We start from the raw sequence: 19,706 nt of genomic DNA, 5'->3' as shown, positions 1-19,706 counted from the left end.
GCACTTAGGACTGCGGATATGAACCTCTTTTTAGGCCTCCTTCAATGCGGTTAGGACAGTGGTTAGATGCTCCCCTTGGCTGCGAATTAAGGCCTCCCCTTTACTGCGTATAAGTGCCTCCTCTTGCAGCATAAAACCCTCATTGACTGCAGCCTAGGGCACCCTTAAATGCTATGAATAGAAGCCTCCTCTAGGTGCATATAGAACCCTCCTTGGCTGCGGCTTTGGACAGCATATGAGTCTCCTTAGACAGCGTATAGAAGTGTCTCCTAGGACTGCGTAAAGCCTTCTCCTTTTGACTGCGTCTAGGGCTAGGGCATCTCCTCTAGGGCAGTGTATTCTCCTTTAGATATCTCCTACCACCAAGGTCCAAAACCCAAACAAGTGGAGGGAGATCACAAGAGATGTGTGTCTCAAATGACTTGCAAGCCACCTCTATTTATAGTGCAACGTTGAGATAAGTTGGGGTTAATTTGGTTGCTGGCCGACTTTGACATTTGTCAAGTAATACAAAAAAATTCATATCTCCATGAATACATATCGGAATCGGATGATCTTTAGATCAATCCTACACCTCTCAACGAGAGGAATCCAAGAAAAATATCAGCTGCCATAAATAAGATGACCCACATGGAGTTTGGCCCTAGTTGCCAATTTCAACACTCCCTCTCAACTAAGGAGAACTCCATCTGCTAATCCATCTACCAATTTGTACTATCTCTAGCATCAATGTAGTGCCCCAACTCTACTCCGCTAAACTATGAAGAAGAAGTGATCGAGAATGTATCATACCATTCTCTACTGACCCGAAGTTAGTCCCATATAAAGAGAGTGTCTCATACCATTCTTACTAATCCGAAATCAATTCCAAAAAGAGAGTGTCTCATACCACTCTTACTGATCCGAAATCAGTTCCAAAAAGAGAGTGTCTCATACCACTCTTACAGACCCAAAGTCAGTTCCAAAAAGAGAGTGTCTGATACCACTCTTACTAACCCGAAGTTAGTTCCAATTGATCCCAAATCAATATCATCCTAGCATAGGGAGTACAGAAGTACACGATGCGTCCATCGATAGTACTATGGTCCCTATCCTCATTTCCCTACTCATTGGCCAAATGAGAGATACTTCCCATGAGTCCCAAACTGCATGGGTAGGATGTCTCAACAGGAGAAGGATGAACCACTCATCCTGCCTACATGTCGCCATGGGGTATCCCAGGGGAAGGCTGAACCACTCACCCTGTACACAACAAATCACTAGGGGAAGGCTGAACCACTCACCCTATGATTGTGTCTCAACAGGAGAAGGATGAACCACTCATCCTGCCTACATAGCAGACCACTAGGGGAAGGCTAAACCACTCACCCTATGGTTGCTCATCGCTCCAAGAAGTACCCCATGCCCCCCGGAGCTCCCAGAGCTCAATATCCATAGCATACAGGACCCTTAGGAGAGGGTCTCTCCACGACTCCTAGTTGTTCTCATAAAGTCACGAATTTGATCTTTCCCAAGGGTTTTGTCAGAATATCAGCGACCTCCACATCAGTCCCAATGCGAAGGAGCCTTCTTGCTCCTTGTTGTACCATATCCCAGATAAAGTGGTACCTGATGTTTATATTCTTGGAGCGATCATAGAACACGGGATCAGGCAACAATCGAATCCCACTCTGGTTGTCACAGAAGATCATGGTGGTATCCAGCACGTCCAAATAGCTCATTAAAGAGCTTCCACAACCAAACAGCTTCACAGGAAGCCATACTCTCAGCTATGCGTTCGGCCTCAGCGGTGCTCAAAGTAACTGATTTATGCTTCTTGCTCATCCAAGATATCGAAGCAGAACCCACGAAGAACTAGCACCCAGAGGTGCTCTTGCGATCCTCCACACTGCCTGCCCAATCAGCATCAGAGTAACTATGCAGCCTCACATTTCCAGCAGTGTATCTCAATCCATGAGAGATTGTGCCCTGAAGATATCTCAAAAGATTCTTGGCACCAATTCAGTGAGGCTCAAGCATGTATGAGCTCAACATGCTAACTACAACACATATCCAAACGAGAGTTCACCAAGAACATCAATGTTATTATGAGTTTATGAAACTCAAAGGCATTTCCCAAATTAGGTCCGGCAGCACTACCGCATAACTTCTTAAAGTTAAGCTCCATCGGGGTAGTCACGGGCTTGCAGTCCACCATTCCAAATTTGGAATCCAACTCCCTCTTACTTTTGCAAATGAGAGGGTTTGTACCTGCTAGAAAGAGGTCATCCATATAAAGTACCATTATGAGAGGTCTATCATCCACAACCTTAAAGCAAAGGTTTGGATCGGCTTCACTCCTAGTATCAATCCTCTTATACCAAGCCCGGGGTGCTTGCTTTAAATCATAGAGAGCTTTCTTCAACCTGCATACATGAGATTCCCGATCATGAATCTCAAACCCCTCGTGTTGTTCCATATCTGTGGTCTTGCTATTACATGAGGGGAAAGGTCCCCTTGTAAGTTTTCCTTCAGTACATCTCGGACATGTACCTTCATGCTCTTCTTTGAATTCAGGAACCCCTGACACCATCTGTTTCTCATTGGGTAGGGCCTTACAATGAAGATGGGCAAACCTCCAGTGCCATTGAAGAGATGAGTCACCCATCATGGTCCCCAATGGACTTCCTGCAACTTGATACAAATTGTTAATCTTGAACCCAAAAGTAAAAGCATCTTGAAAATTCCTTTTCTAAACACGTACCTTTCCATCGATGAACGCTACCTTGTAACCTTTGTCTTCCATTGTCAAAATGGACACCAGGTTCTTCTTGAGATCAGGTACATAAAGAAATTCTTGCATATGAATTGAGTTACCGTGATCCAGTTGAAGAGTAACATTCCCTACACCGTTTACATGATAGGTGACATCGTCTCCAAGAATAATCTCCAAGTTTGTTTCCTTCTCTATCAAAACAGAGAGAGCTTCCTTGTATCCGGTGAAGTGCCTTGAAGCACCACTATCAATAAGCCAATTTCCCAAAGTGTCTAGAGGAGAGGTAGTGAAGAGGGCTAATATAAGATAATACTCCTCTTGCTTATTAGAAACAACATTTGATTCTTCATACCTGGAGTTCCTTGCTTTCTTGGAGGGATGACCATTTCCTTGGTATCTCACATTCCTTTTTCCTTTGCCATTGTACCTATCATTCCTTCGATCATTGTTGTTGCCCCTGGAATGATTGTGATCATCATCGTGTGATGTGTCCCTTATATTCGAACAGTCCCTTGTATAATGGCCTAATTTGTTGCAAGCAAGGCATCTACCCTTCCTTCCACCCTTAGATCCGGACTTTCAATTGAAGTGACTTTTAGGTAGGCCACCAAACGCTTGTCAGAGGAATCTCTGATAATCTTTTTCGCTTTGACTTCACCCTTAGTGTACTTGTTCTTTGGAGCAGCTGGTGCATTTGATGGAGGCTCGGGGATTTTACCCTTCACACTATCCAACACTTCTTGCTCTTCCAATTCAATCGGGAAGTGGGATGAAGAACCCATTGAGCCTTTGACCTTTTTTCAGTGATTGCTCTTTCACTCTTGCTTGGGCTTTGTCTTCACCTCACCTCTGATACCATGTTAAATTTTAGGTACGTTTTATGCTTAGAGCAATTTACTTCAATTTTTCATATTAGCTCAACATCAATTCCAGATTAGCAATCACATCAACATGATAGTAAAATGCAGATAGAACATAAACATGAACATCAGAAGACAAGCCAAGACAAAAGGGCACAAGATGTGGCATCAACCAGGGACAAACCCCAATGTGGGGAATCCCTTGATCAATTCTTCTTATATTCTTCAATAGTTCAGCAGAGAGAGAGATAGTACAAATCATAGTTTTAAAATTCGGCCGTTTCGAAACCGAAACGGCCGAGTTGATCCGTTTCGTTGCCCTCAGAAGTGACTCGGTAGAAGAAACAGTTCGTTTGGCCGAGTCAGCCATGACTCGGCCGAGTCATGGCTGACTCGGCCAACTCGGCCGAGTCACAAACAGCGGCCCTTAACCCCAGTAAAACAGCGATTTAACAATTTTTTAATGATTTTTTAAGGTGTTTGCTGATTGGTTTGGACTCCAATGTGTTTTATGAATTAGTTAAATGTTATTTGGGGTCCATTTCCCCCTCCCAAACCCTATTTAACACACTCAAATGCTCTGTACTATTGATATGCTATTCAAATTTCATGGTAATGTTAAATTCTTAAAGTAAAAGTGACATTCTCCTTAATCTTCATTTTCATCATTTTACTTAAATTTTTAACATTACCATGAAATGACTCAGGATGTTTGAGAGTGGTTTCAGCCTCATTGGATTTCATATGGAGAAAGTAGAATTTTAGATTTCATTCAAAATCCAGCAGACTTATCAGTTTTTCAGGATTTCAGGATTGGAGGATTGCAATGTTTCCATTGAATTTTGTCATGTATTAGGGTATGGAACTCTTATTTAATCAAGAGCACCAATCCCTCTATGTACCTTGATGTTAGTGACATTAGTTGTCGAACTCCTCTGGGATTCGCTCCCAAACCAAGAGCTTCTGAAAATGTCGCTCCCGCTCTCGTTTTCGTTCTCGCTCCCCACTTTCGCTCCTACTCCCAAGTAACACTGAGCCAGATGATGTTGGCAACTCTAGCAGTAGCCACTAGCCAGTAGTACTGGTCACAGACTTTTGTTGTAGAGGCCATTTATAGCCTCCTTGGTTATGTGTTTTTGTTTTGATCTCTATATCATCATCGTGTATGTATTGGACAATGCACTGGGTGCCATTTTGATATAATGGATATATTCATGAGCCTACTTTGATCATATGTTGTCTTCTATCTATATTCTAATGCTGTGTGTTTGGAAACATGAATGAAAATCTTTAAAATTATGTGTTTTTATAAAAATAAATATTTAATGTATTTTTTACAACGACCGAGTCATTGAAATCGAGCCAGCCGAGTCGATACCGAGTCGGAGTCGGAGTCGGAGTCGACCCTTGGCCGAGTCGGAGTCGGAGTCGGAGTTTTAAAACTATGGTACAAATATACAAATCTGAGATTTTTATGACAGCAGCAGTAAGTCCAACATTCTGCTAATGATGACTAATCTAAAATGCAGCCCTGACAACATTCAATAAGAGTGATGTTGCATATCCCCTTTTGGTAGAGCATCAATCCAGTAGTCCTCCTTACAGCTGCAACATTCCACTGATGGCTTGCAGCACATACAGACTTCAAACACTCATGAAGAGTAGATCATCAATGCTGCTACAATGTTCCTCTAATTGCATGATCCTGCAATTATAGTTAGGGCACAAGGAGAAGCCCTTTAATCTTCCAAGTTGTTAGACAACTAAGCCCTTTAACCTTCCAAAGTCCACCTAGGAGAGTCTCTCCTAACCCACGCTGCCAACTGAACTCAATGCATACTACAATACTGCCTTGGAATAGCCTTAGCTGCTTGCTATGGCTTGCAGCCTAGCAAAGCAGCTGGCTGTAGCTATAGATTCTTCCAACAGGCCTAAATAAACCCTTAATTCATGCCCAGTCATAACCTTATTACAACGTTGTCACCTACAGCAATTCAAGCTGCTTAGGACTCCTTTTAGCAGTGGTTGTAGGCCTCCTTACGATGTGGATTAGGGCCTCACAAATTGCGGCTAGGTGAGCTGTGTATGACAGCAATTTGGAGCCTCTCAAAACCTGCGAATGAGTCTTCTCTTGACAGCAGATTAGGGCAGTTGTTGCTGCGGAATTCGACATGCGTTTAAACTTTAGGGCAGTATTAGTCCCTCTTTTCTCTGCAGCTAGGGCATGGCTTGACCCTCCTTTCACTGCGACCAGATTACTCCTTGATTGGACTGCGGATGAGGGCTCTTCAAAAGCAGCAGATCAGGCCTGCAGATAGGGCACTTAGGGCTGCGGATATGAACCTCTTTATAGGCCTCCTTCATTACGGTTAGGACAGTGGCTAGATGCTCCCCTTGACTGCAGATTAAGGCCTCCTCTTGCTGCATAAAAACCCTCATTGACTGCGGCCTAGGGCACCCTTAAATGCTGCAGCTAGGGCACCCTTAAATGTTGTGGATAGAAGCCTCCTCTAAGTGCATATAGAACCCTCCTTGACTGCGCTTTCGACAGCGTATGAGTCTCCTTAGACAGCGTATAGAAGTGTCTCCTAGGACTGCGTAGAGCCTTCTCCTTTTGACTGTGTCTAGGGCTAGGGCATCTCCTCTAGGGCAGCATATTCTCCTTTAGATCTCTCCTACCACCAAAACCCAAACAAGTGGAGAGAGATCACAAAAGATGTGTGTCTCAAATGACTTGCAAGCCACCTCTATTTATAGTGCAACGTTGAGATAAGTTGGGGTTAATTTGGTTGCTGGCCGACCTTGACAATTTGTCAAGTAATACAAATAAATTCATATCTCCATGAATAGATATCGGAATCGGATGATCTTTAGATCAATCCTATACCTCTCGACGAGAGGAATCCAAGAAAAATATCAGTTGCCATAAATAAGATGACCCACATGGAGTTTGGCCCTAGTTGCCAATTTTAACAAAAATTGTGTTGTTGAATTGTGTCATTGTGTATTTATTTTTGTTTCTATTCCGCTACAAAATAAGTACAGATATTCTATGTCTATATGAAAAGAAACCAGTTTTTCAAATTGTTCATATTCGCCATTGCAAACTTTCGTGGATTTTCTACATGGTAACAAAGTTATAGAACAGAATAAATACCAGCACATCCAAGGAGCAAGAACATCAAAAGAAGATACCTCTGAGGCAGCTACAGATCAGGAGCCCTAGCGAAGGAGAGATATTGGACTGTTCTGGGTCCAATAATCTTGTGACAGCAGGCCGAGTTTGTGGAGTTACAGCCAGCATAGAGGAGACATCTTCTAAGGCAGTTATGTGCCAAATTAGAGGGCTAAATCCTCAAGACTAGGTCCGTATATTTCTGTGTCTTTGGGATGACATTTGCACTGTTGTAGGTGTCCTTTTGGGAGGCCAAAAGGCTAGGACAGTGGGTAGAAACATGTCCCAAAGACCAGAGAAGAAAAGAAGTTGTATAGGAAGGGCAGCCACAGGTTTTGGGTGGAGAATTTCACTAGAAACAGGTCTGAATATATTCTGAGTATGCCCTCGTGTGTCTCAGTCCTGTAGGTGGTCTCTTTGAGTACCAAAAAGGCCAAACAGTGGACTGTACAAAGGCAAGAAGGACAACGAATAAGGGAGGATTGTTGGGGAAGCTAATCTGCAGTATTTGGAGGCATAGAGGGCCGAGTTTGTTGGATTGTAACTATAGTTACAGTCAGCCGTAACAAAGGGCCGAGAACTGCAGAGAAGGGCACAGAAGTCGAGGTCAAGAGGAGCAGCAGTAGGATAAGAAAACAAGGTATGTTTTGTCCTCTTGAATTTGATGTTTGCTAGTGGATGAGGTGTCCAGTTTGGACAGTTTTGTTTGGCATCTTAAGGACTGTTAGGAGGGTTGTAGTAGGTGCCAAAAGAGCCCTAAGAACAGTCACTTATAAAGGAATTTGAGGACTGTTAGAAGGGCAGAATCAGAGAAGCCCTAAGGGCTAGTTCTTGAAGGAATAAGGACCAGCCAAGTGGGCTTATGAACAAGCCCTAAGTTGACTGTTGGAGAAGGACTTTTGACAGTGATAGAGGGCAACCTCCATGCCCTAAGTTTGTCTTCATTGGAGCAGCACAGGAAGGCAGAAGTGGGAAGAGTGTGAAGTCCCAAAGTGTTGTGTTCTTGAAGGACTAAGGAGCAGCAAGTGGGCAGTTGATGAAGACCCTATGTGTTGACTCATTGATGGACTAATGATCAGCTAGAGGGCAGACAGTTTGAGTAGCCTATGTTCAGTCTTCTTGGAGCAGCCAAGAGAGATTGATAGTGGCAGATTTGACAGCTAGAGATGCAAGCATTCTGAAGTAGCAGAAGTTGTAGTGATCAGCAAAAGAGGAGGCAAAGTACCTGCCAAATGTGTTCAAGGAACATCCTTCCACATGACCAGGAACGTGAAGTATTTCAGCCACCTGAAGGAGAAGGCCATGCAGTTTCAAATTGAGAGAGGAGATGATGGCATGTATGCAGCTAGAGGAGTTGGTGCTGTCAGCTTTCAAAGGGATTCGGGTAATCCTCTTCATCTCAGAGATGTCCTTTGTTCTAGGATTAAAGCAGAATCTTGTTTTGGTAGCTACCTTTGAGAACAAGGGTTATGATGTCATTTTCAGCAGAGGTAAGGCTTACCTCCAGCACTTAGATTCTGGATGTAAGAAGCAGGTGTGAGGGTGAAGAATCTCTACATGTTGCGGGTAGAGACAGGCACAGCGTTGAGCAGAAAGGCAGGAAGTTCTCAGAAGAGAAAAGTGATAGTTGAGCGAGAGCAGGACAAAGCTCTCAAGGTGGAGAGCCTCAGCCAGTATCTCAGTTTTAGTCTAAGCTAGTTTGGCAGTTGGGCCGACCAGCAGGATGATGAGGAGCATAGCCCAGGGTGAGTGGAAGCAGCCACTTAGTTAGTGACTCCCAATATAGGGAGAGCTCAAGCCAAGTGGGCAGAGGATTTGGTTAAGGGAAAGTTGGGAAGTCTCGTCACGAAGGTTTCACACTCAGAGGGAGTTCAGAGGGAGCAGCTGCAACAATGGTGAATGTGGTAGTGTTGGACACAAATCCAAGTGGACGAGATTCTTCCAGTAGCACCTTCCTCGCTAAGAGGGAATTTGAAAATAGTAGCGAGAAAGGTTTCTTGATTTGTGCCTTATTCAAAGGGGCCTCAACAAGTTCTTCCTTAGCATGCTCAAGTTCCTATAAGTTAGGAACCAATTCCTATTAGTTGGGAGCTAATTCCTATAAGTTAGAACAAATTCCTAAGATTTAGGATGAGTCCCTACAAATTAGGACAAGTTCCTATAATTTATGATGAGTTCCTAAAAGTTAGGACAAGTTATGAAGCAGTTAACTAATGTGCAAAAGTGGAAGGTCGGGTTCCTTGTCTTCTAGTGCCAGTTGAATTGGGAAAAGGACGAGTGATTGAATCTCATGTTCTAGAATTGAGATGAGAAGAGTTGCATGAGTTAGTTCAACTCAGTTAACTCATGAATCACAAAATCAATTCCTAAAATATAATTTGCCAGATTTAGCCATTCGAAAAGCTTATAAGGAGGAACAAAGGCACAATTGTATTCATTCTTGAGCACAAGTTTATGAGTTTGTGAGCTTGTGAAGGAAAGAACATGTAAGAGGAGCTTGTGCGAGTATTGAAGAAGGAAGAATTGCCTTGAGAATGCACTAGGAAATAGGAGGAATTTCCTAAGAAATAGGAGCTCCTCATGCGCTAGGAAATAGGGGCTTATTTCCTAGGATTTGCACAAGGATTTAGGAGCTCATCCAGGCAAGGCAAGAAGGCATAAGGATCAGGGGTCTTACAGGGGTTTCAAGCTTAGTTCAAGCAAGGAGATCATTGTATTCTCTATTGAAACAAGAGTGTTTTGTAAGAGATCTATTGCTCATTCTTCTTCAATAAGGTTCTCAATCAAGCAGAGGGTTTTCCTAGTTGGGTTCCCTAGAAAAATTTGTGTTCTTGAATTGTGTGGTTGTGTATTTATTTCTGTTTCTATTCGGCTGCAAAATAAGTAGAGAAATTTTGTGTCTATATGAAAAGAAACTAGTTTTTCAGATTGTTCATATTAGCAGTTGCAGAATTTCGTGGATTTTCTACACATTCAACCAGATTATAATTCGAATATGAATTATCAGTGACCTCCTAGTTCTCCACCTCCAGGTGGATCATCATACAAGCTAATCATTTGAATGATGTTAAATAGCACATTAATGAAGCATACACTGCAAAAAAACAATAAATATTGTTCCATTAAAAAGCAAAAGAATACCTGTACTAGAAGATTGGTTCGATGATGCTCCATAGAAACAGTAACAGCAACCCATGCAGTATGTCCCATATTAGAATTCAAGGCCCTGACAAGAGAGCCAATAGCTGTAAAACCCTGAATCTGCACCTCAGAACTGCTAAGAAATTCTTTCATGGCAGCAATTATGAATGCAAAAGCATCATCACATAGAGATTTCGAGGTCACCAAAGACAGATGAGCTGAGAGTGCACGCAATGCTGCTGAAAGAAAAAGTAACATGTTTGTCAGGTAAATCTAAACCCATTAATCAACTCCGTCCTTGCACAAACAGAATCCTAATGAATATCACAAGACTGGATCAATTCTACCTTATCCCAAAATCTGTGCAGATTAAAATATGTAGCAATGTTAATATGCAATACAAATCATTGTCAAACAGATGAGACCATAATATCATGAACAAAAAGCAAAAGCAGTATCTCACTATATTTGATAATCTGCATAAATTTTAAAAGCTACTGACCTGCGATTGTAGACTCCGAGTCAATGTTCCGTGGATGAAGAACCTGTAATATACCCTTGACTGCCTTCTCCGCAAGCATGGGTACAGTTGCAGAGTAAGCAACGGCTGCAAGAGCAGAGATTGAGCTAGCAGCTGACTCAGCCCCAATTTCATTGTATTGCTGATTACTCAAACTGATACCACCAGCCTGAGACTTACCAGTTCCATTGTTAACAGCATCAGAGAAAGACAAGATTCTAGATTTCGGGGCAACCATTCCCTGATCTTTTGGGATAGACTGAGTCCCAGATTTTGAGGCTGTTTGAAGTTGAACCTTATACTCTTCACCCTCTGTCAGAGGTTTCCGAAGTTCCTTGTTCAGGCATGAAGCAACTGCATTTTGAACTGAAGAGTAGCCCATGCATGTCTCACTGGTGCAAGGAGGCAATATATAAGCCAAACAGTCCAAGCACCACATAAGCATGGAAAAAATATCTTGCAATGGCTGCAGAATCTCAACAAATGCTTCTGTTAATGCAACATACATTTCTGCTCGGAGTGATTTTCCCCGCCGTTCACTTCCTGCAATAATAGAACTCCGAGTTCTTGAACACCCTTTCCCTTGCAAAACAACATTAAGCAATCTCTCAAGCACAAAGCAGCCCGCAGATACTACATCAGTAAGACCTGCATCTTTGCTGAATGACAAGACACTAGGCCCCTGAGTTACCTTCTCATCAGCATTAATCCTTCTTTGTTTCCCTCTGCAATGCTCTCTGGTCATATCCTTAAAAGCTTTGCCATCAAAGTTCAATTTAGTCAAACAATTTTCCTCTGCCTCATCCTGATGTTCACTCTGTTCACAATATTTCTGGCACTCGTTATTCGCCCTTAATCCTCCTATATGGCAACTATCGCCTTGAGATGCTTCAGTCAATCTTGCATTGGATTCTGATATCTGTTCCTGTGACTTTGTGTTTATAGTGACTGTTGGGCAAGGTGCACAAAAGACATCAGTTGCAAACTTCTTGCTTGATAAGGATGCCTCTGTATTTTCCATGACTAGTTTTGAGCCATCCATTCCAGACACCAATGATCCATGCACAGAAAGATCACTGTGATGTTTCCCTAAAACTGGATTGCCTCCACTGGCAAGCTCAAAGGAATTACTTGATTGGAGTTCTGCAACACTGCTTGCCTTGTTACTGTCCAACTTTATCATGGCAGATGGCTCTGAATCTCTAGTACATCTAGCATCTAAAGTGCCAGTAAGGGGAATATCATTTTGTAATGTCCCACCTTGCTCTGCTATCTTCAAATGTCCCTCTCCTGATGTTCTAGCACACATAGCCCAAGTCCTCTCCTTATCAGTATCCATCATCTTTTGAATTTCACAAGATGAGCTTAGAAAGCTCTCAGTTGATATACAGAGATCACAATCACTTGTGTTGGAAATCATCTCTTCACCTTCTGATAGATCCTCCTCATCAAGACCTTCTACAGTCCTTTGCCGCTTTCTTCCTACCTCAGAAGCAACACTGCTTGGTATGGGAACAAACTCAGGGTTTTTAACCAAAAAAGTGGTATCTTTCAATTGCACACATTTATTGCTATTACAAGGGGTCTCTGCCGGCAAATCCAGAGGAAGAGATGGGTTCCTTTCTCCTCCTGATATTGAATTGGCTATCCCTGCATCTGATTTGATTCTGGATATTCCAGACTTGGCATCTTCGCTTGTATCCATGAAGGGCTTTTGAAGAGAATGATATCTGAATAGCTTCAAAGTGGAAGCAACTGCACGTGCTCCACCAGCAGAAACCACAGTAGAGGCTGAAGACAAAGAATTAAGACATTCACCAAGTTCTTGGAGCAATCTCTCCGCGGTATCAGCATCTCTAGACTTGTTTGCATCTTGTAAGCCTTTCACATACTCCAAGAGAATGTACTGGGGCACAGAATCTTGTGTTTGGGCAATGCAATTTTTGCCACAGTTTGAATTGCTATGTTGATCCAAGGATGGAGGTGAATGAGAAACAAAGGCCTTTGCAGCACTGTGAGAAGTTGAACTGGATTCAATGGAGGCCTCCAAGAGAGGATAACAACAAGAAGGGCAGCATGACATACAGGAACCTTGCTTGGGCAAAAGGTGGTCTAATATGAAAGATGAGGATGGGGAAGGGCAATCCTCTACCACAGATTCATCCATGAAATCAGACAGATCTGAAATGGCAGTCTCAATTTTGCACCTGGATCTTCTAGACAACCTACCTAATGATGTACGTTTTGGCATGCTTCAGAACATTCATAAAGACCTAATTTTAAGAAGAATTATACAATTTGTATCAAACATGTGACAATTGGATCTGTAAAACATGTAGTTTACATAATAAATACTGTAAAACCTTGCTATAAAACAAGAAATTTTCCAGTCTTGTACAGACCCAAAGGCAAATAAAAGAAACTCAGTAAAGACAAAGTGGGCAAGAAAGGTACCTTACGAAACTGTAAATAGCAAAAAGACCACTAGCATGAGTCATGCTGTCTCACTTCCATAACTGTATCACAAAATCAATCAAATGTAAATTTCTCTAACTTGGCAGAAAGACTACAAATTACAATACGTAACCAAGAAGACAGGAAGAAGAGACATGAATAAAGGACATAATATAATACTAAGCCAAATATATTTGGTCAGCCTCCATCTCAAATTTTGTCATTAAAAATATAAAAGGAGCTAGTTTTCTTCCAAAAAAAGGAAGACAGAAAGCATAAAGACATGCTATCTTTCAGTTTCAGTGTTTGGCATTGTTCTATGTAAGTATAGAGTTGTTTTTTCCTTATGGGCCAGCCAAGGAAATAAGTGAAACCCACACATGTGAAAAGTGTCAAGGTCAGCCACACCATCATGTAGGCTCATGAAGCCCAATGGACATGTCTTTTGACCCTCAACGACTTGTATAAATAAGAGAGACCTCCAACCTCATTTGGCACCTCATCAACTCAACTCGTTCTTCTCTCTCCTCATCTGATTGGTTTGTACAGCTTAATGGGCAGCTCTTCTTCTCACACGTGTGGTTGAAAGAGGACGAATTTCAGGAGGACGAATTTCAGATCTGATGCAAGGTTTGACCAGCATTGACCAAGAACAGTTTAACTGATTTTGACTGTGATTTTTGTGGGAAACTTTCTGTTTGGGCAGGCCACATTCATTGGCACAAATACCGATATTTTCTGGGCTGCTTGACCTGCGTTGACCACAAGCCTGTTTGACCATGGGGTTGACTTATATTTGACTGGGTTTGACTGCTCCAAAGTTGAATGCACTTTGACCAAGCTGCTAAGGGGCCATTTTGACCCTTGACTGTTGACTGGTTAGGGCACACACTGCTGCTGATTTGACTGCTGTTGACCAGGGACAGAATTGCAGATTTGACAGAGTGATTTGACAAGTCAATTTTGACTTTGACTCTATTATTGTACTCTCTCTCTCTCTGCTGAGCATTTGATATTTATAATAAGAAGAATTGATCAAAGGGTTTTTCCCTGGCATTTGCCAAATCTGGTGTTCTCTTGTCTTGGATTGTCTTCTGCATTTTTGTTCATGTTCTATCTACAATTACTATCAATGTGCTGATTAATGTGATTGCTATTGGAAATTGTCATTGGGCTATCTAAAGGACATTGAAGTAATTGTTGCAAGCTTAGAACATACCATTGTTAACTAAAATTAACATAAGGGCATCAACAACACCTATATTCTGCTTTTTTCTTCAGATTAAATCTGTTCAGATGCCCAAAAAAAATGATTTACAAAGGAAAACATTGCATTAAAAAAATGTGCAACAACAAAAACATAAACTACGTTTTCCTATAAAGATATTATATACAACAACCCAATCCAAAATTATATCACAAAATTCCCTCCACTCAAAGAAAATAATGAAGAGAGACTCAAAACAAAGTGTAAAACAAGAGATATTTTTCAAGAGTCAAAATTCAAGACAGACAATAAGTTATTGCCTACGGTGCATTAAAAAACAATCAAGGCCTATTGCAGCTCCAAATAAGGCAACCCAAAGAAGCATTTCAACTTTATTTTGCAGACAACGCAATATTCCCTCCAAGCCGAAAATTAGAATTCAAAATATTACAGACAGAAACTGCACCAAAAAAGCAGTCTTACAGGGGAATGCAGTCCCCACCCACGGCAGGGACATGCCCCCCCTTCCCCCCCCCCGCATTCCTCGCACCACCAAGACAGGGAATCCCGTGTGAGAGGTTCCCCAACGCTCCCCTGCTTTGTGGAGGGAACATGAAAAAATGTTTCACCCAAGCAGGGAAATACTTGCCCTTTTTGTTGGATGCCTGGGTGCTCACCCCAGCCCCCCTTGAAACTCTCCCAAAAAAACATAAAAACCCTAAACCCTAATACGCCTACCCATAAGACTTAATAAAGCCCCTGAATCATGATTGTTACAACTAACATGCCAATTTGAATATTTATTTCATGATTTTATCATTCATGTTTGTGATTGATTCAAATTTGAACATTTGAATCAATCACGAACATGAATGATAAAATCATGAAATACAAATTTGTTTTTCATAAAAAAAAATCATTTTAATATTTGTAAGATGTCAGACAGCATCCCCATGCCAGGGACCCCGACATTCCCTAAAATTTGGGGATGTTTCGACATGTCTTCTAAAAGCACTTCCTCGTTCCCGCATTCCCACATCCCAGAAACTTGGTGTAACATTGCCAAAAAGTTATAAGGTGAGCACTGCTCGTTTTAAAGTAGCATCTACAGGATGACAACCTAGACAAACAACACTTAAACAATCCTGACAATGTACCACTTGCTTGTACCTGATGGGAAAAGATCAGCACTGCAGAAGCAAAGAACAAATCTATTGTGAGATAAATGGACCTTTCTGAAAAGGACAAAATGCAAGCGGTATGGACCAGAAGATTTTGCCAAGTTAAAATAGCTAGAATTATAAGATACTGCAGTAAAAAAACAGTACACAGATGAACCAGATCGTTTTCGAAAATCATATGGCTAGAACTGCACAACAATCCCGTTCAAACACACAGCTACTGTACCGAATGAAATACTTCTAGTGAAAGTAACTTTTAATGTGGTACATTCGTAGGCCAGGGATATGTTGAACAAATCTGGGGAGGATAATTGCAAGTTGCTATCATGATTAAAATTGGAATCCCAGCATACAGTTTTGTGCATTCTGCGCATGCCATAGCCGACTCCATGCCTAGATTGGATGATGAGATGAGTCGCATACTGAGTTTATGGGTAAGTGGCATGAGGGGAAGTACCGAGTTGTGTAAACCAGAGGACTTGTCACAATCAAGATGACCATCGTTTTCTTCCAAAAGGGATAAGTAGTTTCAATGCGCGGCACTACCGAGCTGACAGGAAAGCAAAGCAAAGCGCACATATACTGTGGCCCAAAATACAGCAAGGCGACATCTGAAACCTAAAATTCTGTCCGAAACGCAAGTGCAAAAAATAGTATGTGAAAACACAGCGCTTTACTAGCGACATGGAAGAGAAAATACGCACATTCTACCCCGAATCAACGCAGCTCAAAATTCGAAAACCTAATGCAACATCACACGCAACTGGCATAGCACTACAATAATAAAAGTACAGAACTTGCAAACTAACAGGAGCGTCCACCCACACGATGTTTGGCATGTGCAATGCAGAAAAGGCATTGCAACATGCCTCCAAACCCAAGACAATACAGTTCAAATTAAGGCAACAGTCCCAACCCTCAAGCTCCTCTGTTTTTATCTAAATCTAGGAAAGTGTATGATTACAGAAAATGCAATGCCAGAAAAAAATTGTGTAGGGAGAAAGAGAAGGAGACCTTGCTGTGAGTGCAGCAGTCCACCAGAGGAGCACCCAAGTGAGCCAGTGTCTGCCATACGCCTTTGGTCATGAAATGATGCATTGAAATTGGCATTATAGAACGTTGTCGGTGTCCTGCAGATTTTGAGAGTTTTGGATTGAGGACGAGAGGAGGCGGGAGAAGCTGTTTGTCGCGACCATGGGAAATATAGCCTTCACTCGTTCATTGATCCTATCAAACCCAACACACAAGGGGATTTAATAGAGCTCTAATGTATATTTGATATATTCCCATAGGTTGGTCCTATCAAACCCAACCGCAGAAGGGGATTCAATAAAACACTATTGTATATTTGGATCTATTGCCAAATATACTGGGCTTTAACTTATTTTGAAAGCTCAAGATTAATATATTTTGGTGATATATTCCAAAAAATTAAAAACCATCATGTGCGATTTTTGGAGAGCGGTTGTCAAGTTGGATCTTCCTTAAATTAAAAATAAAAAGATATCATTCGCAATTATTCTGGGCTTGAGGAAACTTGAAGTCAAATGGTGCAAGGGGAAAAAGGATCGCAACTTTTTGTTCATTTCTCCTGACTTTATGATTTGAATACGTGGCAGAGAGAGCGGAATTAACTTGTTATTCTCGAGGTGTTTGTCATGTGTGAAGAGGATACCTAGTTTATACGGGTGGCCCTTTTGACCTTATCCTATCTAGCCACGGGAACGTGAATATCACATGGCCATAAGTTATGTATAATTTTTTTATTGATAAATGTTGATTTTCTTTATTACTAAAGAGCTATAAATACATGTTTTTTTCATGAGAGAGGTCATTAATTTTAACGTTGTACCTTGTTTTATTAATTTTCTTCCGAGAGTTATATATGGGAGATGAAAGAGAGTTGGAAGGACTCTCTTGCAATATAACTATGAGAGATGAAAGAGAATGGGAAGGACTCTCCCAGGTTTATTTTAGTGGTTATTATATAATTTTTTATAGTTTTATGAATTTATGAGATTTTTTTCTTTATCCAGGAAAAAAAATTGTTATTTTTTTAAATAAAAAAAGTATAGAGTTTTTTCTCTTTTTATTTGTGATTATCAAAAAAAGCAACGGTACTGTGAACTGATGTTGTTTGGAAAATAGAGATTTTAAACTAAATACATATTTCAACTATCTAATTGTTGATTAAAAAAAAAATACATCTTTTTCTAGAAAATGTTCTATGAAAAAATGCTCATGGACTCTAAAGCTAACTTTGAAATTGGTTTATAGGAATAGTAGTCTCTAATTTGAAGTAAAATCTAACTTTTGTTGAGAAAAATAAAAGTTGTAGAATGAAAGAAAGGTTGTCTCCCAATGGCTGAAGATATAATTGAGCATTCTTCTGGCTTATGGGCACCCATTGTGTATTTTGAACTGTGTTTGCAACACACTCTTCATAATAGATGTAACCCAGCTCCATATTGATGGCTTCTTTTGATAGCAAGTCTACAAATGAGTTTAGCTCCCTGTAGATGTAGAAGAAACTAATCTTCATAAATTGTTTCCTTATTTCCTCAATTTTGTTTTTCCAATCAGCAAGATTTAGAACTCCCACTTGAGCTTTGTCATCTAACCAACCAATAATACATTTGGAATCTCCCAAAATTTGAATGCAATTTATATTTTTTAGAGAGGCTAGAAACAATAGAGCCCAAACAACAATAAGTTCTGCTTTTGTATTTGTTTTGAATCCTAAGCCAATTTTGAAGTGAACCAATTTGCTCCCCGACAAATTAATTTGTCCACCCCCTCCACATTTGTATTCTTGTGCAGCTTTGTCAAAGAAGCCTACCGAAATATCTTGAGAGATGTAAGTGAAAGGGATCCTTCAAAGTTTTTTCTTGCTTTGATTCAGAGGATATTCCCTGAAATGAGACATTATCTTGGAGGAATGTAGGAGCACATTAATGTTTGAATTTTTGAAAATGACGCAATTTATGAGATTTCAGATGCCCCAAACCACAAAAATAGGTAAGGTGCAAAGAGATTTATGATTTTCCGCACAAAATAAAAGGGTGTCCTTAAAAGAGGTCTGGTGAATGTTCTCTTTAATGTTCATTAACAGGGGTAGATTTTGCTAGATTTCCTTAGAGATGCAGTAGCTTATAAAGAGATGATCCACTGTTTCTTCCTGCAACTTGTAAAGACAACATTGATTTGGCCCTATGAATCCTCTTCTCTAAAGGTTTTCCCAGGTTAAAATTTTGTTTTGAAGGGCTAACCAAGAGAAGCATTTCAGCGTATTTGGAACATTCCATTTCCAAATATAGTTTTGCCACCAACTGGAATCGATATTTACAATAGAATAGGAAATAGCTTCATAAGCTAGGCTTGCTTTCACCCTTCTCATACAGGCATCACAACTCCAGACCAGCAAGTCCTTTGAAGTTTTTGTGTAGACTTCATTGATGTTTAGCGCCTTTATGAAAGAGTTTCACTCGTCAACCAAAGGACCAATTAGTCATAAATCGGTTGAGGTCAACCAGTGGCTATTTGAAGAGGCCACATTTTTTACTTGATTTAGATATATGTAGCCTTTAGAGTTTAAAAAAGAAATCAAATCTCAAGAAAGTTTATAAACTCAGGCTCCACCGATGAAAGGGTCTTTTCCAAGAATCACTTGCTTGCCATCTCCAACTTTCCAAGAAAGTCAGTTATAGAGGAAGGAAAGTAATCCATGGTTGCCTTCCAAATGATGGATCCCCTTTGTGTAAGATTTTTTGGAGCTTGTCTAAGACATTCCACCACCATCATTCTTTTTAGATACTTTTCTTTATTAACTTGGCTCCAAAGCCCCTCACTAAATAATGACCTCCGCATATTTTTTAGAGCAAGGGATTTTCCAAACCAGGCCATATTCTTGAAACCCCAATCACCCAATTTTTTTGGCCTTGATAGGGATTCTCAGCTGGCTAGGTGGAACCCCTCCTTGCTTTTTTTACTAGTCCACAGGAAGTTGAACATATTTTGCCTAATATGGTTTAGAATAGATTTTGGGATCTTTGAAATGGACAACCAAACGACTGTTATGTTTTCCAATATAGATTTGACTAAGACTATTCTTTCCCCAAGACTCAACCAGTAGTATCACCACAAGTTTATTTTGGTTTCTACGTTTCGAAGGAGCCACGTCTAGTCCTCTTTGTGGTATCCATTTGGTTTAGGAAGAAACACATGTATTTCAAACCTTTTTCAATGGGTTCCATCTAGAAGGTCACAAAAGCATTAATGGATGAGAGGGTCTCTGAGTTGATTGCATTATGGTGAAAGGTAGATTTAGAAGCACTAATATCCATCCTTATAGCTCGACAACAAATATTGATAACTCTATGGAAAGCTTGTCATTCTATGATCAAACCAATCCAT

At 40.8% G+C, this 19,706-nt stretch overlaps 1 protein-coding gene across 4 annotated transcripts in view; it reads right to left on the bottom strand.

The window, feature by feature from the left end:
• The window catches only part of LOC149262450 (uncharacterized), a 142,052-nt gene extending 125,296 nt beyond the window's left edge, over positions 1-16,756 (bottom strand). Inside the window, exons 1-4 of one of the 4 annotated variants that reach the window (XM_089424648.1) lie at positions 16,308-16,756; positions 12,906-12,967; positions 10,434-12,724; positions 9,932-10,170 (exon numbers count right to left, since the gene is read on the bottom strand). In XM_089424648.1, coding sequence (XP_089280774.1) covers positions 9,932-10,170; positions 10,434-12,702 — 2,508 coding nt within the window. In that variant the 5' untranslated portion in view covers positions 12,703-12,724; positions 12,906-12,967; positions 16,308-16,756. The remainder of the gene's footprint in view (positions 1-9,931; positions 10,171-10,433; positions 12,725-12,905; positions 12,968-16,307) is intronic. The other 3 variants (XM_089424638.1, XM_089424642.1, XM_089424657.1) reach the window with 3 other exon arrangements.
• Positions 16,757-19,706: the final 2,950 nt, after the last annotated feature.

The sequence above is a fragment of the Pinus tabuliformis genome, chromosome 6 (genome assembly GCF_031772625.1).
Source record: "Pinus tabuliformis cultivar Carrire ecotype Pingquan chromosome 6, CPIR1, whole genome shotgun sequence".
Classification (NCBI taxonomy): Eukaryota; Viridiplantae; Streptophyta; class Pinopsida; order Pinales; family Pinaceae; genus Pinus; species Pinus tabuliformis.
Note: the sequence above shows the minus strand (reverse complement) of the source record. Positions and strands in the feature narration are given on the sequence as shown.